Source organism: Atractosteus spatula, chromosome 1 (genome assembly GCF_055471065.1).
Source record: "Atractosteus spatula isolate fAtrSpa1 chromosome 1, fAtrSpa1.hap1, whole genome shotgun sequence".
Classification (NCBI taxonomy): domain Eukaryota; kingdom Metazoa; phylum Chordata; class Actinopteri; order Semionotiformes; family Lepisosteidae; genus Atractosteus; species Atractosteus spatula.
The window spans coordinates 73,945,416-73,973,327 of NC_142706.1; the positions used below are offsets into that span (position 1 = coordinate 73,945,416).

Here is a 27,912-nt window from a genome sequence, read left to right on the forward strand (position 1 = left end):
AGGCAAAAACAAAAAATAAAAAAGTTTCGTGAAGTTTAGCATATATCATGGCTTATTCAAGTAGCTATATAATTTAAATAACATAGATATGAAAAAAATGATGATGACTGCAGCTGGAAACTATTAAAAACATGAATAGTTTTTGCCCACCCTTTAGTTTTCACTGTTTCCTATGCAGGAACGCCACGAATATTTAGCATTTAGTCATATATAAAAACCGATATAAATCTAGAGATAGCATCCATACTGATAATCTATTAGATAAACTAATACCAATAGAATTACGTATTAAGGAGTATTTTGGTATGTTTTAAAAGGTACCTAAAATTTGTATTTTGTTTAAATTTAATTAAAGTATTATTTAAATGCCACGTATTGGAATACATGCTTCTAGAATATGCCACCACCAGCGTGGTTTTCAAAAGAGGCACAATTTTTTAAAACCTGATTTGACTCTCCGTCTTTCTACTTTTTAACATCTGAAATTTTGTATACTCGACAAATGGATTCAATTATTTCAATCAGTATTCAGATGTATCGCGTTCTACTTGCCAGTGGCAATCGGGATATAATACCGTAGCTGTTTTTAACAAACTATTCTTTAAAATATGACGGCCGTGTAATGCAACACTTGACATCTGAATCTATTTTATTTCATCTCTTTTCGTGTGCTTTCATTACTACGCCTGACGCCCGGCCTATAATGGACTCGACATATAGTATCGGTGAGTTGATCACTCGCACAGTCACTCCCCAATGAGCCGGTGTCGCGTCGCGGGGAGCAGAACAAGAGCCCCAAGTCACTGCACCCTCCCGTCTCCACCGGGCACCTCCCCGCCCGCCGACCGAGCTGAGGCGGGGAGAGCCGCACAAGAGTTTGAAACCAGCTCGTCGGGATCTGAAAACAACCCCGGGCCAAAATATCCCACCTCCAAAACGTAAGAGGTGACTTCTGAGTGCCTGTCTTTGTGACCACATTTCGTTACAAGAAAGGTGAGAGGAGTGAGACTGTCAACAGAGGCTGATATACCAGCACCCACACTGTGACCCAGCTGTGAGTGTTTTCTTTTACATATGAGACAGCCCGCCCCACTACACACACACTTCTTTATTCCCAAATAACAGCATCATATTTCGGTTCTGCTTTGTAGCCCCCAGCAGCTGGCCCCTATACATCACAACAGCAGATATTAAATTTGCCCCATTCATTAGTCTAAGTGGATGAGGCTCCCTAATAAGAGCTCCCTTCCCCTCAATAATTGCTGTTGATTGGCGTAAATTAGCCCCTAGTTGCCAGACGGGTGATTCTCGACGATGATAATCCAATTTCCAACTCAAACTAATAGGATTTTAACTCTGGGTTCCCTAATAGCCGTCTGCGAACTCTTGCTGGATCCTTGCGTGCTGTCGGCTGCTGTGTTTCTGGAATATATCTGCAGCCCTGCTGTCCTCAGAAGATATGGCGTTTCCAGAGAGCAGCTATGATTCATCTCCCCTAATTGAAAATAAACACAAGTGTCATTTATGAAGAGACTGTTTATTGAACTAATAAACAGAAAAAAGGGGGCTACCACTGCCTCTTTGAACCCAGCCTTGTACTCTTGAGGAAAGAGTTCAGGTTTGGTGATCTGCTTTAAACTCCTGTTAAAGAAGCACTGGTTATTAAAATAGGAAAATTACAAGTCAATGCTGCAGGATAGTACATTCCAATCTTCTTCTTTCATCCGATACATTTATGTTTTACCCTGGATAGGTTTGACTTGGAAAGGCTAGCTTTAGAAAGAATATACAGTAGGTTTGTGTGTAGAAATACTAGAATCACAGAACACAGTTCAAGAGCTGGGCGTTTTGAAAGGTGTCCTTTAAACAATGAAGTTGGAGCTCACCTGCTAACATACACAAGCACCTACCTGGAAGTACGAACCCTCTCACACGTTCCTTCTCATCTCTGTCACATGCATCTTCTCAGGTAGGGGGCCAGAACTTTAATGGATTGGGAAGCAGTTTTTTTGTGGTTAGGTCCATTTTTTTTTTTTTCCTTTGAAGAAAGAGGCATTTCATCTATTTTTGTTTATGGATTCAAAAATAATGTATTTCAAAGCTGGTTTTGTCTCCTGGTTTCGGAAGAGTGACTGTTTACAAAATCAAACATAGCGATTGATACCTACCATTTCCATCCTTTTCACTGACCGATGAAATGTAATACATTTTGTACTGTACAACCTTTTATACAACAGTTCTGTATAATAATAATAAGCTGAACTGGTTCAGGTGGGTAGCTGCGTCAGCATGCGTAGTCTGCAAAGGAACAAGTAAAGGTTTATTCCCTGCTGAAAAGAGAAGAAAGGAAACACAACATTTTGGCTGTGGAGCCTTTTTCGGATGTAATAATAATAATAATAATGATCATGATAGAAGCACAGTACAATAAGGTCACATTACAAAAGGACCAATACAAGGGGACCTACGGAGCCCTGCAATAGTATTTAGACACTTGCACAGTTTTCATATTTTGTTGCTTTAAAGCTTTTTTAAACTTTAAAGCTTGCAGTCATGATACTTTGATCCCACATTCAAAGAACAAAACAAAAATAAAGAGATTACATGGGAGAAAAATGGAAAAAGTATGATTTTTATATCAAGTATTCAAACACTTTGCTGTGACAAATATTACATTAAGTACTAAAATTACCGTAATAAGCCACATAATTAGTTGCGCATCTGTGTGAAAAAAGGGCTTTTTTTTTTGGAATAAATAAACCTCTGTATGATTTCCTCAGACAGGTAGTGAATTTAAATCAAAGATTCAATGATGGAAACCAAAGAGCCTCCTAAGAAACTCCATGACATTGTATAAAAAAAGTAATGAAACCTTTTGAAATTGATTAAAATGTCGTTGAACATGATGAATATGGTCATTAAGAAGTGGACGACACCATGAAAATGCTTAGATTGGGCTGTCCTTCCAAATTGAGAAGCTGGTCAAAGAGGAAACTAGATACTACTGTGAAGCCAACTCTTTGAAAGAGTAACAGAGTTCAATGGCTAACATTGAAGAAAATATTCAGGGTCAACAAGATCCCCATCACTCTGAAGGGGGTTTATATTGAACTGGAAAAAAAACTTAACTCAAATTTTGCATGGAGATTGCAACAAAGCACCTATGTGATACTGCAAACACGTGGCAAAATGTTTGTACTGTAGTCAGACACTACACAATCAGAACTTTTTGGTCTAAATGTAAAGTATTATATCTGATGCAATTCCAGCACAGTGCATTATCTGTCAACGCAATCCCTTGTTTCAGGCTTGATGGTGTTATAGCTGTGCTCCTCACCAAGAGGAACTGGGAAGCTTATCAAGTCTGATGGTCTGATAGAGATGGAGCAAAATCCAGGTGGAATCTTAAAGGAAAGCCTGCTTGAGATCGACTGCGACAACAATACACCTTTCAGCAGGACAATGATCTAAAGCTCAAGGCCAGAGCTACACTGGAGTTGCTTAAGACTCAGAAAGTGAATGTCCTTGAGTGGCACAATCAAGGTCCTGACTTGAATCCTATTGTGAATCTGTGGAAAGACTTGTGACTCAAAAAGTGACGTGCATAGGCAATACCCAAACAACTTGGGCGAGCTTGAACAGATTTATCAAGAAGACTGGGCAAAGTTTGTGAAGCTGCTAGAGACTTATTCAAAAAAGACTTGCAGTTGTAATTACTGTCAAAAGTGCTTCTTCCAAACATTGAGGTAATGCGTTTGAATGCATTAAATGTAAACAACATGCTGTATTTTTTGTCTTTATTTTTTGATGACATTTATTGTCATTTACTGTACAGATTGCACCAGAGAATCAAAAAGAAGGTTGGACAGTGAGTTTGTGAAACTAAAAGTAAAACGGAATTATGCATTAAAAACAATAACTCTTTAATATATTTAAAACTATCATGGGGTGTCTAACGGATTTGATCAGTGAGCCCTACAGGGCTCACATTCACCAATTTCCCTACGGGATGAATAAAGTATTATCCATCTATCTACAGAAACAGTTCTGCACAGGAGTAGGTTCTATTTTGCATGGGGTGGACAGTAGGATTTCGCAGAGTGAGCAGGATCAGTCACACAATGACAAGAACCAAGTCATCTATCACCAAAGAGCCTCTCTAATCTGGTAATTGAGCTACACATTGAATGGGGCAATATTCCTGTGCCGATACCGATGTGAGTCTACAGTTCTGTCTTTGTGGCAGGTTCATAACAGGGATTTCCTTGCAACGGAGAATTAAGTCAGAGGGAAAAGTCACCTATTTAAAATAATTCACAATTGTTTGCTTCCCTTTATGTTTGTATTCATATTCTTGCAATACTACATTTTACAGTCATTACAACTCAGGTTGTTCTCTTGCTTCGAGAGATGTTGAATAAAGTATTCAACTTTATTGGGAAAAAGAATGTTATCAAGATTGTAACAGTAAATAACAGGTTTCAGTACTGTTATTTACCGCATATGATTATGTAATACTTTTTAGCAGAGCATGGTTCTTTGACACAAGAACATTTTCTGTTTTGTTTCAAATAATATTTTACACACAGATCAGTAGTAGAAACAAATTTACACAGTGCCTTCTTCCTTTCTTTCTTACCAAAAACCCAAACACACATTGAAAATCTACCTCTACCACACATGTCAAAAGCTCACTCCCCATAATTTCTATCCCTTTATTTTATTCTGTTGATGCATATTTTTGCACATAACCTATTACCTTTTTGTTGTTTTGCACATTGCCTGTTGTTGTTTTGTGCACATTGCCTGTTGTTGTTTTTTTGCACATCGTCTGTTATTGTTTTTTGCACACTGCCTGTTGTCTCTGTCTTTCTTTTGCTACACAATTGTATTGTTGTTGTTGTTGTTGTTTTTTCTTTGTACTACTTATGTCTGAGAGCTAGCTAAATAGCATTTCGTTATACCATATACCATGTATATGAGTGTAATGACAATAAACTTGAACTTGAACTTGAAATTACAATTCCATGCTATGTAGATTTGTGGTGGAGAAAAGAATAATATTTAGTATGTAGTGTAAAATGTGGTACAGAATTGTGGATTGGAACAGTTTATGGTCTGAAGAAAGCTGAAGAAATACTTTACAAAATGTACTGTGCTTGTCTATATAACAATATAGGGTCTAATTCCTTAAGGACACTAATATGCCCATTTTTTTAGTGCTTCATCTGAATTTTTCTGTAGCACATTTGGCATCACTGTAGTGCATGTTTTCCAGTTTATTTAAAAAATGAAAGACGAACTACAAACAAAATCAACCACATGTGCAATTCCATTATCCCATCCTCATTTCCGATCGTCCTTGGGAACTGGATTAAACATGAGCTATGAAAATAAACAGAGAAGATCAGATGAACAAAAACAAGTAAAGTAAATCACTGAGTATAAATGGCTGCTACAATGTGGCAAAGGTGACTTATTATAACTTATTCTCATTCTCACAGGGATGTGAAGATTTCTGTGCTCTGCAGGTGACATTTAATAATAATCTCTCAACCTGCACAGGACACATCGGAGCCACAAATCTCTCTCTCTGCTGGTACTTATTACCCAGTGCTCTCAGACCCAAATTTAATGTGTCTTTTTAATTTAATGGGAAATACTCCATCATATGTTTGATAAAATGCACTAGCTTCTTGAATAACTGCTTACTGCCCATGTGCCTGCTCTTGTGAAAAATAACATACACATGGCCTATAGATTTCTATAGAGGACTGGAGCATTTCTGCTGAAACCTTATTTTCGTAAAGGGTTACATATGGCCACTGACCTGAACTTCACCATGTTAAACCTTTTTTTTATCTTTAGGAATAGCTACATCTGGAACTTGAAGCACATCAGCCAAGGAAAAAAAAACAATATTGAAAAACTGAAAATTTTGACAAGTGAAAATTAAAAGAATAACCTCCTAATTTCTTGCGTCCTTTCAGTGTGGGATTTCCCATGCTGGGTAAAAAGGCAAGTTGCCATGACATTAAAAGAAAGTCAGCTGTAAGAGAAATCTGATGGGTGGGTAAACAGAAATATAAATGAAATATAGAGAAAGTATGACCTCATGCGAGAAGCAAAATGCAATTTGCAAAGGCACTTTAATAGTTGTTTATAAAAGGCGGTAGAACACACTTGTCAGGTCATTTTTATATGGTCATTTGTCTTCCACGGGACTCCATCAATGAATTACCTGCCTGTTTCACTACATTCACTCCAGTTCATCTTCCCATTTTTGCTAGTGCAGTGAGTTGGGCTCGGGAAGCCTCTCTCCGTGGTTCATCAGGAGGGAGGCCGTGTCTGGTGGTTTCTCTCCTGTTTCTTGACAATTGCATTAGACGGGGGCTGGAGTCACCTGCTACTTAATGCTGCTGAATGCCTGGTACAGTACCTAGTTTAGATGTCCCTTATGATACAGCCAGAGCTGACCCAGCATGTGGTAGGAAATTGCATCCGGGCTTGTTTTTCTGCATCATGATCATATATAAATATTATATGACTTGATCATATATATATCTATCTTAGAGGCAGATAAACAATCCACAGTAAAGAAGCACAGCAATAATACAAGCATCTTGGACTGTTTTAAAAATATATCATTGAAGGTTATTACCCAGTCATAATTCATTGGAGTCGTTGGCACCTAATATTATGTATTATATATATTTATATTACATAGATATTTGTTGCGTTACAAAGATCCACCTCTGCAAAAACAAACACATTTAAACTGCATAAATTATGTGTATTTCTATATGCATTAAATAAAATTCTCTGAGCAGCACAATGATACTTAGTGTTAACACTTTTAATAAATAACAGTGAATAATTCAGAAATGATAATGGTGCCTCTGATTAGTTGAACTCCCCAAAAAGTCTTTTAAATTGATTTTAGTTCACTTTGTTTAAGACTGCAAGCTCTGCTTGTTGACATCGCATAATTCTGCTATTAATAAGATGAAAACGCTAGACAATTTAAATCCTAGACTACTGGAAAGACATTTAATTAAATCCAACAGAGCTGTCTAAAAGCGTCTCTGATTAGATCACTTCCGAGGTGGCTGAAAGGCCACCAATCCTTTTCAGCCATTTTCACGTTCTTATATTCGTAAGATGAGGTCACAGACAGAACAGCATGGGCGAAGACTATGGGAGGTTGTATTTTCACTCCTTTTCACCTTTTACTTCCAGTGTATTGATTCATAGGGAGGCTGTGCCCGTGCCCATTTACTCTTCCAATATCATTATTATTCTCATCATCATTATTTCAGGGCAGACAAACATTAGTTTTTGAAAGGGGATATGGCTGTACCACGGCCCGCAGCCCTAATGAAACTGCACTCCATTAGCACTAAATTGGACAGATTGCTCTCTCGGAGAAATGAATTGAGTTTTTTGTATTTGTGAGATCATTCTCCCTCCATTAACTGCCATTTATCCTGTCTCTTCATCACGGCTAAATCGTGTTAAGCAGCCATGATTAGCTCCGAATGCCTCCCTTTTTAAGCAGTAATTGGGTTTGCCGGCTCAGCTGATAGCACCATTAGGGCCAATAAAGGCAGAGTTTGGCTCGTTGAGTGAAACAGATTCTTCACAGGCAGATGGCAGATGGAATGAGAGGGATCTGATGTATAGATAGTGAAAATAAAGTTTGTGTATCTAAAGTAGTTTAGCTTCTCAGATTCGTGAGGTTTGTTTCCGTGTTAAGAGCTTCATCTAATCCAAAGACTCTTCGGAATGGGTGACTTCCATTTCCTTCTCCCAGGAATCAGCAAAACTGAGGGCCGTTGTCTGAGAGCAGGCTGGGCAGTGAATTGTTGTAATAGAGGAAAACAAATCAAGGTGAAATTTCTTGTTAGTGCCATTTTTCGTTTAGCTGTCTCAACGTCTGGACTGTCAAAATAGGTGAATTTATGAACCAGTGCTTGTCTACATGCCAATTGTGTTAGAATGTAAAGAGTCATTCAAGTGTTTCTGTTTCTCCATTCGAAAAACTGCTATCCCAATTCTGTTTCTCATGGTTTCTAGCTGTTGTTACCACAATAAGAAAATCTGAGAAGTTAGTTTGGCAAAAACTTGGACTGTGCTTTATTTAGTGCATCAATGGATCTGAATTAATTTGCACCAGCAGCTTTTTATTGTTTCAATGTGCAAAATACATGTTTTATTTTTTCAATTCAAATAATTTAACATCATCCTAAATATATTTTACAGGTTGTGTAAATAGACCATTTTCATACTGGATACACGACATACTGCACTGTTGGGAGAGCTCCTACAGTTTTGCTGAAGCACAGTATAATGATTTGATACCAGCTCTTGTCTTTTTAACCCCTTTGAAAACCATGTGAAACTCTAGCAATTAACTTTCATTACTAAAGCAAATAAAAGTAATCAGGTTCAAGATACGCTGTGGTACTGGTATAAAGTTGTTATATTGTGTTACAAACCTTGCACTGACTCAAGTGTTCACTGGTTATGTCACACTGGACTTAAATTACCCAAATCACTGCCAAATAAGAAAGATTCAAGTAAAACTAAAAGTACAATTTTGGACCATCTACTCTTGATGGGTTTAATGGCAAACACAAACAAAGACGATCTTTTTGTTTGCTATTTAAACTTTAATTAAATTAACAAGTGGCAGAAAACAATGTGCACCTGTATAAGTCATTTTTCTGTGCTCATATCACCCTTCAACTAGAAAGACAAATCAGTAAGAGCTAAACAATACATATTCCTAAGAAATATAATGTATTAATTATAGGCCACTTATCAATATGCAATAGTTAGTTTTTGATAGAAGGTCTGTGACAGTATCAGATCTAAATGTTCTGTAGTTTTGTTCTACAGTAAAGAAATGCAACAAGGTTCCCATCACATACAAGGTCTATTAGCAGCTACTCATCTGCTAAGTTCCAGAGTGGTATATGGCCATTGGGATGGCTTGCTGCACTGTACAACCAGCCCTTTCCTGGAGCTCAGTTCAGTTTTCTTTCATTTGGACACCTGTTACTGAGGACAGACTGTAGAGTCTTGGGGTATTCCTTTCAATCAAAAGGTTCAATCAACTCAATTACATATACAGGACATTTATCAGCATTCAAGGTCATTTAGAGTTTTTTCTTCAAACTCCAGACTTAAAACAAAACTATCACAAAAGCTCCATACTAACTGCATTTTTTTTGTTTTAAATGAGTAGATAGAGAAACAAATAGACTTAATTCTACAGTAAGTATTCACAGAAGTGTTTGTGTTAGAGAAGGAGGACAAAGCCACAGAGTGATTTAACCTGTGCACAATGCGTTTGTCAAAATGTTTTTTAATTCTCAAATAAAAACAGAAAAAAAGAAAGTAATGATATGGATAAAACAAAAATGGAAGTCAGCTTTTTCGAATGCATTTTCACTGAGTCCACTAGGGTGTGTTGTTACACCTTCTCTCCTTGAGTGAATAAAATAATGTGATCTGCAATCAATAAAACTGTCTATTAGTACTGTCTACATCTACTTGAAATCTTGAAATTGAAATCTTATTTTGATGAGGGTGAGCAAATTGGAAAGTGTTGGCTCTTGACCTGTGTATTTTTTTTGTCATGCAACATCTTGGATTCTGAAACTCTAGCTTGTGCAAATCACTGTGAAGGTTAATGAGAAGCTTTGCCAAGATGGTCCTATGGTACAGGTATGTGCAAACTGAAAACTTAATATGACTGAAACCTCACACCTGACTTAAAACCAGAAGCAGGGTGGTAAATTTATTGTGAATGTACCTATGCAGTTTTTAATCTGCTGTTGTGGGCTCAAAAACATGCAACAAAGTCGAGTTAACATTTCAGCTCATGCCTGTGATAGTAGGATCTTCTATCATCCTGTATTTCTGAGACAATCTAGGAATGGCAAATATCAGAGGGTGAAACAGATTAAAGTTTTGAAATGGGCAGTGAAATAGGAATACTGATATAACAAAAGATTTGTAAATAACAATTCTAACAATAAACTTTTATCTAGATGATCCCCTTAAACTGCAAAATATGAATTTGTTAGTTAAAACAACACCAAAACAAAAATATCACCAGTATCCAGATGTTTTTAATAAAAAAAGAGTAAAACACTTTTACCATAGGCAAACACCATCTTTCGGATGAGACGTTAAACTGAGGTCCTGACTCTCAGTGGTCATTACAGATCCCCGGGCATTTCTCGATAAGAGTAGGGAGTTGTCCCGGTGTCCGGGCCATATTTCCCCCCTCAGCCTTTACCGTGGCCTCCAGATTGTCCCCATGTATGATGGCCTGCACTTGCCCTGCGATGGACTGGCGCCCTGTCCAGGGTGTACCCTGCCCTGCGCTTGTTGCTTGCCCGGTAGGCTTGACACCGTATGGTATAAAGTGGTTTGGCAAATGACATGACATGACATAGGCAAACAAACAAAATATATTTTTCACATACTTCATGTTTTAGATTCTGTAATGTAGCACGTGTTTTCCCTTTATTGAAACACAGCAAAATAATGGCCACAAACAAACAATTCATTCCAAAGACAAAGCAAATATAGTATGAGTTGGTCATAAATGTATTATTAATCCCATATATTGGAACACCTGATCAATTCATTTTGGATTTGTTTTATTTGCTCATTTGCCTTTGGCCTTTGGTCTTCACAATAGCAGTTGCCCTACACAAAGACATCAATCTAGTTAGATAAATCGAGTTGCAAATTAAGTTTATAAAGGAAATCCTGGAGGAGGACAAGCCCTGGTCTCCACCCGTCCAGTTCTAGGGTATAAATCCAGCCCTTTGACCCACTCCACCTTCCTTTGCCTTGAACTCCATAACCACTGCAGTAACCTCTTGATTTATTGGGGGAGGGTTGGCTCATAGCCAGGTGGTGGTTCATCACACGAAAAACCCAATAAGATTTTTTTCTGCAGTCTCACTGTTGAGGTTCGGTTGTATCTCCTGAATGCCTGTGTCACTTGGGATAAAAGTGCCAGTCAAGTTAGTCTGGATAAGTCTAGTTTTCAGATACTGTATGTTTGGCATGGTCCAGGAGAGAGCTTTGAAGAAGTGAAAACTTGGAAGCCAAATCTATCATTTGTAAGTCCAAACCTTATCGGTAAAGTTTTGTGTGGGACCTTGCGTCACTCCAGCGGACTTTCAAACTTCGTGAAACATTCATGTTATTTCTGTTTGGAATACGCATCACTTCGGAGCATGCTGTGTATGGTTTCCCGCTACTGTTCCCAAGTGGGAATCCTAATGAGAAAACACTTAAAATGAATTATGTACAGTGTTTTTAATTATTCAGATTGAGGTATGAAAAGACCGTGACTTTTGGGAAACAGTGCATGATGTAATTTCCATGTTTTTTTTTCCTTTTTGCCTGCTTAAAGGCTGTTGTGTGACAGACTCAATTTGAAAGAGATAACAACACAATCTCATTATTGATTGCGATACATACTGTATGCTGTTTTCTTACTAATAGACATCCACTTCAAAATGAAATCAATTACATAATCTTTCTCCCTCTCACTCACACACACATGCTAATACATAATACAGAGTGAAATCTGGGTGTAGAATAATAACACTGTATAGAAAAAATTATCTGGAAATAGGATTAATTATACTGTTTCCACAGAGAAATAAATGATCAGTTTCTGGAAATGTAACAGACCGATAGAAACAGTGATATAATGTGGGGTTCTACATGCGGAGGGCGGTCTGCTGTGGAAGATACTGACTTGAAGTACAGTACAGTGCTCAGTCCAGACTGATGGAAACACATCAACTCAGAATTTATATTAGAACCATTTTCTCAATCACTCTTCATTTATTGTAGATTTATTTCTTTTCAGAGTTTTGATAATGGCTGAACAAATTTTCCATCTTTATCGTGAAAGGTTATATGTTGCAGGCAAATGATGACATTTGAGCGGTGAGGAGGTAAACAGCAATATAAGTGTCCTAAAAGGGTTTATGTTCTCCTTATACTGCAATAAATCAGCTTCTTTATATTATCAGACCCACTATGAAAGCTCCCCAAGGTGGAGTGTATTCCTCCCCAGTTAGCACTTACCATAATACAATGAGCATTCAAGCAATAATACCCTTTTATTGCTTTTAACATCTTCTGCTTTGAATTATCTCCACGTATGACTTCCTCTCTCCAGTGATGTAATAAAATAATTGCCATTTTCGAGGCTCCGTGAAGGCTACCTCATAATTCTGTTTTCAAGGGGAACATTTCTTTTGCAGAATGGATGTCTGGGTGGCAATGTTCTCCTTTTGCCTTCTTGTGTATGGCTATTAAATGATCTTGTTTTCCCAGCATAAGGGGCTCATTTCAAACGAAAGGCAATCCTTTAAAGGAAAAGGCCATCGATCTTAATGGGATTGTGCTTTCTTTCCTTTTAAAAGAGAACACAGGAAAAACCGACAACATTGGAGCAAAATAAAAACATCCTAAGCACATCCTCCAGAGCGCTGGGCAGAAAACCTGGAGAAATACCTATGTAACTGCACAAGCACACTGCAATGTTCGCAACAAAAACAATGTGAAAAACGTACGGTTTATTTTGAAAGTATTAGTACTGTATTACGTAAAGCTTAAAGTCAGACTACAGATGCTATGGTAAATGCCAGAACCCTTTTCCTTGTCAATATGCCATTGGAATCTCACCAATTGTTGCTGGTGATCACCTGGTGATGACCTATTCCTTGGCGCAGCAATGATGCTAAAACACAGGAATCTATAGTTCTTAGAAGTAGGAGGCTATATCAGTGTTTATTCATTAGGTGATTGAAATGAGGTTATCTGGACAGCTTTGTTGAATAACTTTCTTGAGAGGTTTTAAGAGATAGGCGTGATAGGTTTTAACCACCCTTTTCTCTTTGTAAGATGAAGTGGCAAAATGTAAATAAAGACATCACAACTGCCAAGCCATTTATGGACTTTTTCAACAAAAGCCTGGGAGGAGGTCAAGCCCTAATCTCTCCCACTTCTAAATAGTCTTTTTGACTCACTCTGTATCCTTTGACTCATTGTCCACCAATGGAGTGGTTTGTTTAATCTTTTGGGCATTGTTCAGCGATGACTGAAGGCCGCTCACTGGGAAGTTCTAGTCAGATGTCTCTTTTGTGGTAAAGGAATATTTTTGTACAATTCTCTATCCTTCTTACCACTGTTCACATACACAAGAGTAATTTGCATGAATATTGTTTTTTGTGTGAATGGCTTTGTGTAGTGAGCCATGTGTGTGGCAAGTTCTCGTTTAGTGCTATTTTGGGCTTTTACAAGAAGATGCTTACTGTCCTGCTACCGTATTTGCTCTTGTGGTATTCATTAGGGGCGTATAGGCTGGCTTTGATATTAGCATCCCACTTGATGTTGTGCATAATGGCATTTAGCTGGGAGTCCAAGGTCTTTGTGTGAGAACATTTGATACTGGGGCATAGCATTCAGCAGCTGAGTTGATTTGATTTAATAACCTGCCAAAGTATGAAGCCTAATCTTCCCCCGGTGTCTTTTGAAAGTCAGATTATTGTCAGGTGTTAGGTGTAATTATTTGGGTTTGTCTTCATTGAAAACATTCAATGGCTCATTTATGGTGTTGCTCAGGTCAAATGTCATTACCACCATTTTAGCTGGGTTTAGTTATAGCTCCCATTAATGGAAATGTTCTCTAAGGATCTCGAGGCTGGCAGTGGGTGTGTACAGCAAGAGCAATTTTGTTGGCATATATAAATTTCTGAGTAAGTGTTATATTGATTTGTGCTATGCATTGTTAATAAGCACAACGATTAGCATCAACAGGCCACTTGACATCGACCTGTGTTGACCAGACATCATGACAGCTGCTGCCATTCATTTACTCAAGGCACAAAATGTTGATGTTCCTGATTCCAAAAAGCTAGGTCTGCTGACATTATTGTCTCACACCTGCTCACTTCAAAGATGCTAACTGATAAATTGACCATTGGTGGAAAATAAACAAGTTTTATACAAGGTTTATTCCAAGCTGAAAAGAGAAGAAATAAAACACAACATTTCAGCTGTGGAGCCTTCTTCGGGTGTAAGAAAGATAGGGCAGTCAGCAAAGGTAATATAGGATGGGAAAACACAAGCCAGGAGAGAGGGGGAGATGGGAGCAGGGGAGAGGCAGAATGGCCAATCAAGTGGTGCGGGGTCGAGAGAGGTGAGGGGAGGTGGGAAAGAAAACTACAAATGAAGAGAGAGAACTAGAAGAAAACAAGTCTGTCGTTGAGAGAAGGGGGAAGGTGTGAAACAAGTTTCAGGATAATTTCAGTTTCTGATGTCTTTCTGCTATAGGAGTTAGGAAACCCTACTTTGAGAACGCAGACGGAGAGATCAGTGTGATCATGGCCGTCAGAGGTGAAATGAGAACTATGGGCTTGGAGAAATCTTTCATCTTCACAGCCCGAACATGTTCTCTGAAGTGGTCTCCTCCTCTCTCCTGGCTTGTGTTTTCCCACGCTATATTATCTTTGCTGATTGCCCTATCTTTCTTACACTTGAAGAAGGCTCCACAGCCGAAACTTTGTGTTTTCTTTTTCTTCTCTTTTCATCACGGAATAAACCTCTTACTTGTTCCTTTGCAGCCTACGCATGCTGACGCAGCTCCCCACCTGAACTATTGGTGGAAAATGGTCAGCCGTCTCCCACAACCTTAACTAGAGCCCAGGTGCCTCACTATAATTCACCCCTTTTGCAGGACTGGAAATAAATGTTGCCTGGAGGTACAGTATGAAGAAAAGCACTGGCTGTTTAGAATTCCTCAGGAATCTGGGAATGGAGGAGATGGTGGCTTTTTGGTTGTTTTTGCTGTGGAGATGGCGACAGAAAGGAAATGAGCAAGCAAATTGTGGCAAAGCCCATCATTTACCTGACAGTAAACCACCAATCCCTATACTCTCCAAAACAAACAGGTTTGTTGGGTTGATTCACTGATGGATGGATTGCTTTCTCTCCTAATCAGCTTTAGTACCTGGTTGTATCTTCTGTGACAGCGGTGTTCGTTCTGACGTGTACTTCTGGAACATCTCTGACAGAAAGATGGTCTTCATTGTCTTTGCCCTTTGTTGCAACAGGCTCTACCAATGTGTATTTCAAAGCAAACAACAGCAGTTCTTAATAACAGCCTGTCCCAGGATTCTGTACTAATGCGGAGCTATTCAATAGACCATTTAAGGGTGTCTAAATAAATGTAGATCTCCATCCCTGAAGAACTGTAATGTGCAATAAATGATGTAACAGAACTAAAGTTATAATTAGGCCATGAAGATCTTTGCTCTAGATGATAACAATAAACAAGCTCAGAGAAGCACATAGAGACACTTTTGATGGTGTTAGCATATCCGTGTCAGTGTTAGTAAATCTCTGAAAACTGATTTGTTAAAGTCACGAAACTGGCTGTTTGAAAATGAGCTCAATTTTTGGTTCCAGTTTCAAACATACGGTAAAACTGACCATCCTTATTGTGACCATGATCGTCACCTGCTATAGGGGTGTCAGTTTTTAAGATTGTGTAACTGAAAATACACATGTGATGATACACTTTAAATACCTCCTGCACAGTGATTATAATCAAACTGATGGATATTTCTAAAATCATAATGTGACTCGTAAAATAAAATAAACATTGGTTAATTATGCCCTCTAAATTCCTGACACTTGAGCTACACTGACAGGCTGAAGAATGAGCAGTGAAACACAAACCAGAACAGATAAACAGAAATGACATGAAAGAACATTTGAAATTGAGAACGGGGGGCACAGCTTCACCCAGAGGGTTGTGAGAGTTTGGAACATGCTACCCAGCCAAGATGTTAAAGATGATACCCTGGCTTCTTTCAAGAAATGGCTGAAGAAGGTCCTCAGATCAATTAACTATTACCAAACTGGCTACATGGGCTGAATGGATTCCTGATTTGGAACTGTTCATATGGTTCAATACTAAGAAGAAATTCAAGAGGTGGCATGCTATTCCAAAACTGAGAACTTTCAGTAAAAGTTTCTTTTGATTTAAATTCCATATTTACTAAGTATTCTAATATACTTGAAGCATAGTGGGGAAAATCAGTGCCATTATTGTCATTGTTCCACCTTGCTGTTTTGGTAATAGTCTTGGATTTTTGTGCTCAAATTTTCTGACAAAGAGAGTTGACATTTCCAGAATGGGTCTGTCTTCTGATACAATCAGCGCAGCCATCTTAAATCATCATCTGTGTTGTATAGGTCATGTGAAATATGCTTGACAGCGTGTTAACACAGAGAAACATACTGTAGAAACACTCTCCCAGGAAAATATATCACACGTTTAAGGGCACACGTTTGTCTCTGTTGCTAAATTTCTGGGAATGAAAAATGAAAATGTCATGCGTTTGTTTTTTAACTTTTAACTTATCATTTTTTAAAAAGACCCCAACGTTATGTCTGTTCGATGATCACTGAAAATAAGATTTCTGATTAACTTGCAGATTTACTTAATTTAAGGGGAACTGCAATGCTATTTTTATATTTTGGGGTTAGAAACAATCAGCACTGATGAGTGCTTTTCAAACCTCAATGAAAGTAAAATGTACATAGTAACTTGTAAAACCTCCAATTTACATCACAAAATACATCACAACATTTCCAGGTACTGTATGTGCAGCGCCATATTGCCATCACTGTCGGTGACAGCAGTCCTATTGCACTGTAAACAAACAGGATTATGAATACATCTCTTTTAATCCAATAAAAATACTGCTCTTGATTTCGAGATTTTTTTGTCGATAAATACTGTGCATTGTCAACACATTGGAAGACACTATTTACTTGTTAAATCTGCATGCAGATCACATTGGAACATTCCTGCTGTGAAATGTCTGCTGCATTACTTGTGCTTATCCGCTCATACACCGCAGTACACGAGTCATTACGGAGACTAGTGAGCAGAAAGGCCACCTCTTGTCATAATTCTCATGAACTGTTGGCAACATGGCAACTATAGAGTACTTTCACAAAGTTCACGATTTTGTGTTTACTTCAGAATATGTCAAATTTTGAGATGCTGTCAGTTAATTTATTTTGATTTTGAGATTTGATAATCGGTCTGAGAAATTGGGACTGCAGTTCCCCTTTAACTAGAAGACATATCCTTAATTTCTCCAGCCAAATTGAAAGGCTATGGTGAAAGCTAATATAATATTGTTTCAGGATATATTTGATTAAAAACAATTAATCATATTGTTTATTTGTAATTTTGTGTTGAGACTTTAAGTGGAGGGTGGCTTAAAGGATTTAAAAAACCTAAAGGGGATGTCTGATGTCTAAAAAATTTTTTTTCAAAACATGATTATGACTATATCAGCTGTGCAAGACTGGAAGCTCATTTCCTAGATTTGTAATGAAAAAATATGTAAAATTAGATTGAATCAGGAGAGAGTGTCTCTTGTTACCCTTTCCCTGACTCTATAACAGGGTTTGGAATGAGCAGTCATAGAGGACATGCTGTACCCGTGATAAAACTCAAACTGTTTCCTATATCTCATTCCTAAGCACTATTGAATTCGTTCAACCTCAAGACTATTACAAAGACCATCGATCCTCTGCAGTCAGACTTGCATGTAGTTACACGCATGCTTGAGAACTTAATTTATGAGAGTTCTCTTTGACTAAGTACATTACAAAACAAATTTTAAAACAAAAATTGAAAATATTATGATTTGTTATTATTTTTTAATACATAGACAATTCACAACTCATCTGATTACGCATTTTGCAGGATATAAACAGTTATCTATGTTCTTTAAGAAATAATGTAGAGTATTAAGAATTGGGGTCTTTAGCTACCCGGCAGAGAACCTATAAAGAAGCAAACAACAACGAACAAGCTCAAGTTAGTTTTGAACTTCAAAAGAAGCTAATTCGGAAAATGAACAAGCCATCCATCCATTTTCTAACTGCTTCATCAAATTCAGGGAGCCTATTTCAGCAAGCATTGGGCACAAGGCAGGATACACCTTGGATGGGAGGCCAGTCCATCACATGGCACACACAGACACAGACACACACTCACACCAGGGCCACTTTCCCTGGAAGCCAACTAACCTACCAGCATGTCTTTGGACTGTGGGAGGAAACCAGAGCACCTGGAGGAAGCCCAGGAGATCGCGGGCAGAACATACAAACTCCACACAGACAGCACCCCAGGGCCCCAGCACTGTGAGGCAGCAATGCTAACCCTTGCAGCACTGAGCCACTCCCAAAAATGAACAAGTTAAGGTTAATCCAGGTTAATTCCTGAAGAAAGCTCAATAGCTGAAACATTGTTTTTTTCTTGTCTATTTTTCAGTGGGGAATTAGCCTTTACTTATTGCTTTTCATCCAAGACACGCTGATGCAGCTCCCCTCTCAAACCTAATTCTGAAAATGCTAAGTTAAATTAACTCAGACATTTCCTATTAAATGTTAATATACATATTTATTAAGCAAATATTCACAATGCAATGTCCAGGAGCCATGTTTACAATTTAAAAAAAAAAATGAGTAAACTCCAGTTAACTGCATATCACAGAGATAAAAAACTGTAAACATGGTAACTTTACTCTGTGTAAAAGTCTGCGTGTCATTTGTAATCGAAACAATGGCATCCAATATTTATGATAAATTAAGTTAAAAAAAGCTTTTGAAAGATAAGTATCATTGCTCGTACTGATAATGTAACTGAAGGTCCTGGTGTTTATCTTGGGAGTAAGTGTTCTCTACAGCATTATCTGTTCCAGGTTAACAGAATAGCCGATAGACTATAATTACTTGTCTGGCATCTCACACTTACTAATAGCTGGAATTACTAGACAAACACTGGACAGGAATTAGGCTCTTTGAATTTGCTAGACATTTCTGCTGTCTCCTGCTCAGTAATTTTATTTCAAATAAAAGGGCCAAAGTACACAGCGTAAATAGATGTTCTGTAAGAACATCAGACCCCATGTTATTTTCAATAGCATTATGATTTTTACAGTATTTTATGAAAATAAAGCTCCTCATTGTCATTCCCGTTTTTTTCTATATTGACAATTACTTTCAGAGCTTGCTGCTTTAACATTATAAAAATGAATTTTCAGAATGAAAGAAGATGAGGATGATGCAGGTAGTAACAATAATTGAACACTTTCTTTGCAGTTACTTTTTTGGAAGGCTTTTGCACATTCAGTAGAGTGAAGGAGTCCAGGAGCGTAAAATGTCAATGAAGTCATGCAAGTTGATTTATACAAGGAAACATTTTAAGTCTATACAAAACTAAGAATTTTAGGAGCTATAACTGAAGACATCACAGTCTTGAAAGACTTTGCAATTCCAAACCCCAGGGTACAGCACAGGCTTGGGCGACAAGATCCATTCCTCCTGATGTGCGCACACTTCACAGGTTATGAGTCATGTTCAACAAAAGCCAGAATTTCATTAGTTAACCCGATTTTACCTGTTACAGCATGGTGATCGCATGCGACCAGACATTTATCAGATCCAGCCTTGTTTGAAGTTTTGCTGATGCTTGGAATTAATTTTGCTACAGGGCAGGTCCTTCATTGAAGCTCTCTGCTATCCATCTGTGCCCCTATTCTCCAGTTTTTTTTCCAGTTTCCTCTGCTGCAAGCAATACCACAGACCCATCTGAGAGACCATAAAGCAAGGATCTTGCCTGGAAATGCAAGGGATTATTAAAGGAGAACTGCAATGGTATTTTTATATTTTGAGGTTAGAAAGAATCAGCTCTGTTGCGTGCCTTTAAAACCACGATAAAGGTAAAATGTACAGTAACCTGTAAAACATCCCAGCTATGTTCAACGCCATGTTCTGTGATTGAGAAGGAGGCAAGAAAATGTCCGGTGATATGAAGTGGTCCTGGATAGATAGATAAGACTTTATTGATCCTGAAGGGAAATTGATGTGTTACAGCAGCCCAGCCCAAGACAAGCAAAAAAAAACATACATCAGAATAGACGGAAAATTAGAATACGTACAGTAATACAAAATAAATATAAAATATAAAATAAATAAATAAAAATAAATACATAGGTGTGTGCAAAATATGATCATAGTCACTGTAAAGACAATAAAATATGGACACAGGTTACGTTGGAAACTTTGTGCAGTGAAATATCTATCTGCAGCACAACCTGCACTTAATTTGCTCATACTGTATATCGCATTATATTACTCATTGCAGTGACTACTGAGCAGGAAGGGCCTCATCACGTCACAATTCTCACAAACTCTCACTCTCACCCGTGGCGACACCAGGGGTTTGCAACAACATGTCAGCTTACAGTACTTTCATTAGGTTCATGATTTTGTTCTTAATTCCACCTGTGTAAATTTTGTCTATAGATTTTGTCTATGAATTCATTTATTTCGTTACTGAGATTTAATAACCGGTTAATAATCATCCAGTTGAAATGTTATGAGTCTGGGCTTTTAACTGTAAAAGCAAAATATGAGGAACATACTCTTTTGGTGGTAGACACTGAGGTTTTTCAGCACACCGTGGTAGGCTTATGCTGTATGTCAGTCTGCTGCAGAAACCTGTGGGCTTTATTTCTTCATGTATGGCTGAGGTACGGGGGGCAGCGTAGCACAATGGGTAAGGTCCTGGACTCATACCCTGTGGGCTCTGGGTTCTTGCTGCAGATGATGCTGTTACAGCTGGAGTGAGGAAACCCGAGCTGCTGCAGCTGTATAAGATGGGACTTAAAGTGCTGGGGGTGAGGCTCTCTGATGGACTATCATTCAGTGTGGAGGAGGGGGTCATATGCTAAACACCATTGAAACCAAAATAAATATCTGGTCTGATGAGCAGGAAATTAGCTATTGTCTACAGTCATTATCCTGTATTTGTCAACATTCTTTCTTTCCACCAATATTAAAAAAAGTCCTACCGATATAGTATTTTCAAAACCACTGTTTCTGACACTTGCTCCCAAAACACATTTCTGTTTGTCACACACTTCAGAAATTACGGCCAGGATGTTCACAGCTGCTTTTCACAGATTCTCGTAGCCAAGGCTGTGTTTTGCTGCTTGTTTGAGGGGTTCGCTATTTTGTTTTGCTTCAGTGGTGACTGGCTGACACAAGACTGTCTGAAATTAAAATCAGGCTCTGACACAAGACAGGTTACTATCAAAGTGTTCCTAAGGAGGCAAAAAAGGGCATAAGGGGGGAAAAAAGGCATGCCTTGGCTTGCAAGGTTTTCTCTGTTTTTTTTTTTTTCTGTGCTACGAATGAATACAGTGACAATACTCCTTCACACCTGCAATGAGGATATACAGTACTCCATGTGTGCGCTGGGTGTTATGGGAAAGCCTGATCATGACAAAGAAAAATAAAGCACCAACAGTGCACGGAAGAGCTGGATATGACTGCACATTTGCAGTGACTATTCATTAATTTAAGTACAAAAGAGAAACTAAATCAAATACTATGTAATGCTTTCTACATATTGCCCTTATTCACATACAGTATATGGCGGAGTGGTGGCCCTGTGGCTAGGGATCTGTGCCTGTGGCTGGAAGGTTGCTGGTTCAAATCCTCCAGCCAGCAGAGGAATCCTACTCTGTTGGGCCCCTGCGCAAGGCCCTTAACTCCAGCTGCTCCAGGGGCGCTGTATAAATGGCTGACCCTGCGCTCTGACCCCAAGCTTCTCTCCCTGTCTGTGTGTCTCATGGAGAGCAAGCTGGGATATGTGAAAAGACAAATTCCTAATGCAAGAAATTGTATGTGGCCAATAAAGTGATCTGATCTTATCTTAATATCGGCACAATTCACTTTCTGGCACATGTGGGCATGATTCTGCTGCCAGGCCTGGTGCGAAATGCACGACCAGCAGGCTCTTCGCTGTGAAATGAAGGGGGCGCATCTATGAAGTGCTGGGCAGGGGCCTCAGACAGTTTGTTTGTTTATGCAGGGCTGGAGGAGGAGTGGCTTCAACAGGCAGAGAAAACAAACAAAGTGAAGTTTTAGTACAAGCTTCGATTGGATACCACAGGTCCTTGGCTCCACCCCAGGCGCGTTCTTGTAGGCGCCCTGGCAATTTAAACCACAGTGAATCAAACAGACGTCTCCTTTCTTTTTTTTCCGCTTTCTGTCTATCCTTGAAGATTTCGGCACGCCGAAGAGAGGCAGTAAATCACCGCCCCGTCTGAACAACACCAGGTCTTCCCTGTTATTTAAATTCCAGGAGCAGGAGACGCTGCGAGGGAAACAGAAGGACTGAACTTGGATTTGGCTCATTTTGCTTTAAGGAGTAGACCATGTCCTTTCCCCGGTAACTCAGCTTAAACAGAGCACGTGGACACAGTGAGTCAGTTACTCATGCAGTTTTAGGAAAGGAGAAGAAGTGTGAAACATACACACGCACTACACTGACTGGAAACATCACACTTGCTGGAACAGCAGGAAAGGTAACTAAGTTCCTTTGACTGAAATTTCGAAGAGGCCATGGCTTGCAGGATAGTTCTGCTGGCGCTGCTGGCTGCAGATTGTGCCCGAAGCCTTCCTATACACAGCCTGGGACACCTGGACTGGCAGCAGGCGCTGGCCGCAGCTGAGGGGTGCGTGGCGTGCCGCCCTGAGCTCTGCCTCCTGCCCCCGCGATGCCCTGCAGGCCGGGTGCGAGACCGCTGTGGCTGCTGCTGGGAGTGTGGGAACAGCCAGGGGCAGCTCTGTGACCTCAGCCCCTCCAGCCACTTCTACGGGAGGTGCGGGGAGGGCCTGGCATGCCGGATCCCGGAGGAGGACATGAAATCCGGAAAGATCCCCGAGCCCCGCTGTGTCTGCTCCAGCCAGGAGGTCATCTGCGGCTCCGACAGGAAGACCTATGGAAACATCTGCCAGTTCAGGGGAGCCCAGTACCATTCAAGGGAAACACAGGTCCTCACAGTTGTTCACAGTGGGCCTTGTCGTGCAGGTGAGTGGAGTATTATATACATACTGTACCTCCAACACTTCAGTCACTGTGTATTTACTCCCACTATATATTTTCAGTACTTGCTGATTCTTTCAAAATTGTACATTGGGCAGCATATCAGAGGCTCAATGAGCTTTTACCAATGTTGTGGTTTGTGTGTAGAATATGAGATAAGAACGCATCTAAAAAAAGAACAAAAGAAAACCTGTTCCTTTAGGAGAACTCTGATCCCTTAGCTGCAGACTTAAGTCCCAGATGATCTCTAAATTCCTTCATTTCACAAATTGTGTGCTCAACTGACCACAATTAAGTTCTTCAGAGTCTTTAGAAGTTGGTGAATGTGTGGTTAACTATGAAAACTGCTCTGCAGGACCGAGGTTAGAGGTCCCTCTGCATTAATGAGTGTCCTGAAGCTGTGTCAAGCAGCAGATTCCAATACAATCAGCTGTCTTTTATTTCACTCTGCGTGTTGTTTTTTGTTACTTTGTCATCAAGTTTGATTTTCCATCTTAAATAACTAAGAAAAACAATAATGGTAGACACTTGAAGTTTTAGACCTAAAAGGTCGAAGGGGAAAATTAACTTAATTTCAAATAGAAAACAATACTAAAAAGGCTATTTATAAATCATAATAATTTGAAGCTGTTATCAGTTTGGTGTTATTTATTTTACATTCTCTGTTATATGCATGTTTTACATTCCTTGTGATGGCTAATGACAAGTTAGTTCAGCACTGATTTGAGATAAAGAAAACACAAAAGCAAATGCACAGTGCCAAACCTTATAGCACATGTTTTTGAGGAGAAACAGCCATCCCAATGTGAAATTCCTCCAATATAAAACATCAATAACCACTTTTAAAGCATTGTAGCTTCCTCAGTTGTTCAGATCAGCAAAGAAAAGGAAAGCATAGCACTTTACTTTTTTAAAATGAAATCATTAAACAATTACAATAGCTGTGAAGACTAAACACGATGATTTCTAATCAAACACCCAGACTCCTGTTTTCCATTAATCAAAATACCTGTGTTTCTAGCAAAATGTTTTGTTTAACAACATATTTCTTTGTTGTGTTGCCAATTTGAGAATTTACATTTTTAACAGGTGAGACAAAAGGCTGCTTTGATTCTGAGACATAGCCAAGTTTCGTTCACAGCAGGAACTTAATTACCACTCTATGAGAGTGCAAATGAGCAAACTGCTTATCTCCAGTAGAAGATACAGTACATGTAAATTTGATTACTTGTTAAAACACAATGACATGAAACCAATTAGTTAAGGCAACAATATTGTTGTGATGACCACAGGTATAAATTCCATTAGTGAGTATGTTATTTCATTTGCATAAGTTCGTTATTACGTATTAATTAAGGACTCTGTTTTGGAAAGTTATTCAGAGGTGGTCTAGATATTGTATTTATCTGTATCACATTCATCAAAGATTTGTCAGCGCTGTCACCACACCAATGTGCTAGACAGTGGCACTGAGTAGTAGTTATTCTTATTAATTTGCTTCCTGACGTGTTTATCCAATTTGACTTTACATTGTACTCAATGATGCAGTTTGGACTAATCACAGGTTAGGGGGCAATGATGTTATACCCTGGAGTGAGGTTCTATCCTTAAATTGCTGCAGCTCAGTCGCTCACCTGTTAAATGGATACAAATGAAAGCTGCTTTGGATGAAAACCTTAGCCAAATAAATGAATCATTTTCATTTAAACCGCACTCAGTAGATTTTATCATAATCATTGCGGATGATGTCTTGTAGAACCCTTTATCACAACCTCACCTCGTGATATCATCAATATGGAAGGAAGTGACGTCATATTTGGCTGTGAAGTGTCCTCTTACCCAACTGCCCTCATTGAATGGAGGAAAGAAGGGAAGAGTATTGTCTTACCAGCAGACGACTCCCACATCGCTGTGCAGGTATGTATACTAGTGTTGAAATAAGACAAGGAGAAATTAACGTGAAACCTTTAGGCACTATAATTATAAAAGACTTAGGTGATTACATCCCCATACAGAACAATAGGTATTTAAAGTAACAAAGTTTTTTTTATATAGAACCTTTGCATTCTAATCAACTCAAAGTTTGCAATGCAAAGTAATCAGCATCGCAAAAAAATGTTTTCTACATTATCATATAACTTTTTGGTATCAAACATTGTGTTTCACGGCAGAGAGCAATGCAATGGAACACGTTTCTCATCGGCAATTTATGTCAAGAAGGACAGTTTGGCTCGTTTGAAGCGTTTTTTTGTTTTTCATTTTGCAAATTCACAGCAAAAAATTGCCTCTCGTCTGAGAGACATCAGCATGAAATAACCAGTAGGATCTTACAGTGGAAGAAAGTCAGTTAAATAAGTGGAAGCCTATGTAGAGGGTGTGAACAATAGCTTGTGTGCTCAGTACTGCTAAAAAAGGTAAGCTGAGTTAATGAATGAGACATTTAAAAACTTCAACCTTAAATTTGTCTTGTGGAGAAAAACGGTAATAACACACTGAGTGTACGAGAATGGGAGATCCCGGAGGCTTCTGCTTTCATAAAGAAGGTTAAAGAGTTTTATGGTCTCTGGTTCTTTGTAATTATTAGGCCCGAGGTGGACCACAGCGCTTTGAACTCACAGGCTGGCTCCAGATCCAGAATATCAAAAAGGAAGATGGAGGCGTGTACACCTGCTTTGCCAAAAACGAGTTCGGGGAAGCGTCTGCCTCAGCAGAGCTGAAGGTTGTTGAGAGAGGTACGGCTGATTCCTGGAAGAAGCTTGTTTTGAATAATGCAGAAAACCTTTGCTTCTGCCTTTTTTTTCAGTAAAAGCACAAACAAAATAGCTAAATGAATCGATCGGTCAGCACGTGCTATTTTATCCAGTCCTCACTGATATGTTATTCTGATGACACCCACAGAACAATAAAACAGCAGGGCCGGGCCAGGTCAAGACTGGGTTGGAAGACCGCCAAGGAAAATTAGTTCTAAGTGCTGTTGGTAAACCAGTAGGTGGCACTCTTCCCCCTGAACTAAAATGCCAAATTAATGCCCCAGTGGTTTACAGCACAGTATCCTCAATACCCACGGGAACAACTGGGTCCTGAATAGGGAACAGGGATGTTGCTGCAACATTTTCAAGCTGTTGCCATAACCAAAACGTGGACCTAACACAGTTGCAGCATTATGTCTGAATGTCTTACACAACCAAACTGGGGATACGCTATTAAGAATGTAAAACTAGAATTTTAGAAATGCTGTTGTTATCTTTTGTGTTAGCTGGGTCTATTCCGTTCTGGTCCAGTCTTCACCACTGCTAAAATTATTGCTGCTCTCGTAGAGTCTCTGTGGAATTTTGTGCATTTTATTACTGGGTGGTATAAACCTTTCTTAAAAAATAATGCCTTGTGAACACATCAGGCAATCTATCTAAAAACAACATTCAAGTGATAATTCAAAATATTTTTTTCGAAGTCGTAGCAGTAGTTGCCAGAAGGTTTGTTCTAGAAATTTACTGATTGCATTCTGTTTAGCTGAAAAAGTTCTATACTTCAATGGAGGGTCAGATTTCTAAGATAAAATACCATACAAGATCAAAGTTTAAAAGCCCGCCCTTAAATAAAAGCTACATTTGAGAATGTAAATACATCTGAGCAATTGTTCAAGGATCAGCGAGGAACTAAAAATGTCATAATACAACTTATGTTAAAAAGGATCTGAGCTAGACTTGCACAGTGAGATTATGAGCTGGTAAGTTTGGTTTCAGTTTTAGGCCAAAAATGTCAATATCAATACAAATGCTTATTGATCCTATTATCAGGACTGTACATCTCAGTGCAAGCATAGGTGAACTTGCGATTCCGAGAAATTTCAGAGTAAAGATAACCTTAATGTGTCTCGTGCTTTTTATACAAGAACAAATGCATTAGTGATGACAGACTGTCTGACCTGATTGAACCTGATGTCAGATTAACCATGTGGATTTTTGTATTATGTAGCAGACCACCATCATGACTGTCTCTGTCTGATTCCTCCTATCTCTTATCCAGTCAGGTTATATATCCAAACCTTGCAGAAAACTGTGCAGATTGGATTCTCTGAAGGAGTTTTGCTTTTTTTCCTGGAATTTGTCTCGCTAGGTTTTCTTGTAAATCTATTGATATCTACTGGCCGAGAACAAAGCACACGCTTTAACTGCAGTAGGTGTTTGTGGTCCTTGAAATTAAAAGGCTCACCTTTCCCATTTGTTAGTGTAAACTTATGTGTTTAGTTACAAGGAAAAATCTGTGATGTTGTTTTGAAGACTAACCTTACACTAATGTTAAAGATTGTACAGGGCTCTAAAAATCTGAGTGCTAATATTATGACAGGTCAAAAAACCTGCTTATCTTAAAATAAGTGATAAAAATTACATTGATTTCCACAAATATATGCTCTTTACTTTGACCGTTTTTTTGTTAGAGCATTTTCAGTAGTTAATATTCCATCCCTTCTTGTTCTGCAGATTCTCCACTGGCGCATCAGTTACAGCCTTACATAACGGGAGTGTTTGACATCTCTGATGATGATGATGATATTGATGATGAAGAAGACAACGAGGGGATGCCTAGTGGACATCTGTACTAAAAATAAGATTTATTCGAAGTATAGAAAGAAAACGCTTTTCTAATATGTTGAAATTGAACTATTAACCTTTCGCCATTCTGCAATAAGCCTTAAATCACAACGTGCATAATACATTTGAAAGCATACAGTATACCTTTTATATACGATCTTTCAGGCTTCGTTTTTCTACATTAATTACTGTAACGAGTCATCAGTGATGTATCAATCTGAAGATTCAAAACTAGAGATGTGGTGCAAACAGTAGTTTTGTTCAGTTTAAGTATTTCTTCTATTA

General features: G+C 38.7%; 1 protein-coding gene across 1 annotated transcript; it reads left to right on the forward strand.

The window, feature by feature from the left end:
• Positions 1-22,551: 22,551 nt before the first annotated feature.
• Positions 22,552-27,638, forward strand: kazald2 (Kazal-type serine peptidase inhibitor domain 2). Its single transcript, XM_088918726.1, has 4 exons — positions 22,552-23,020; positions 24,792-24,952; positions 25,620-25,767; positions 27,517-27,638. The coding sequence occupies exons 1-4, from the start codon at positions 22,552-22,554 to the stop codon at positions 27,636-27,638; spliced, it is 900 nt and encodes a 299-aa protein (XP_088774852.1).
• Positions 27,639-27,912: the final 274 nt, after the last annotated feature.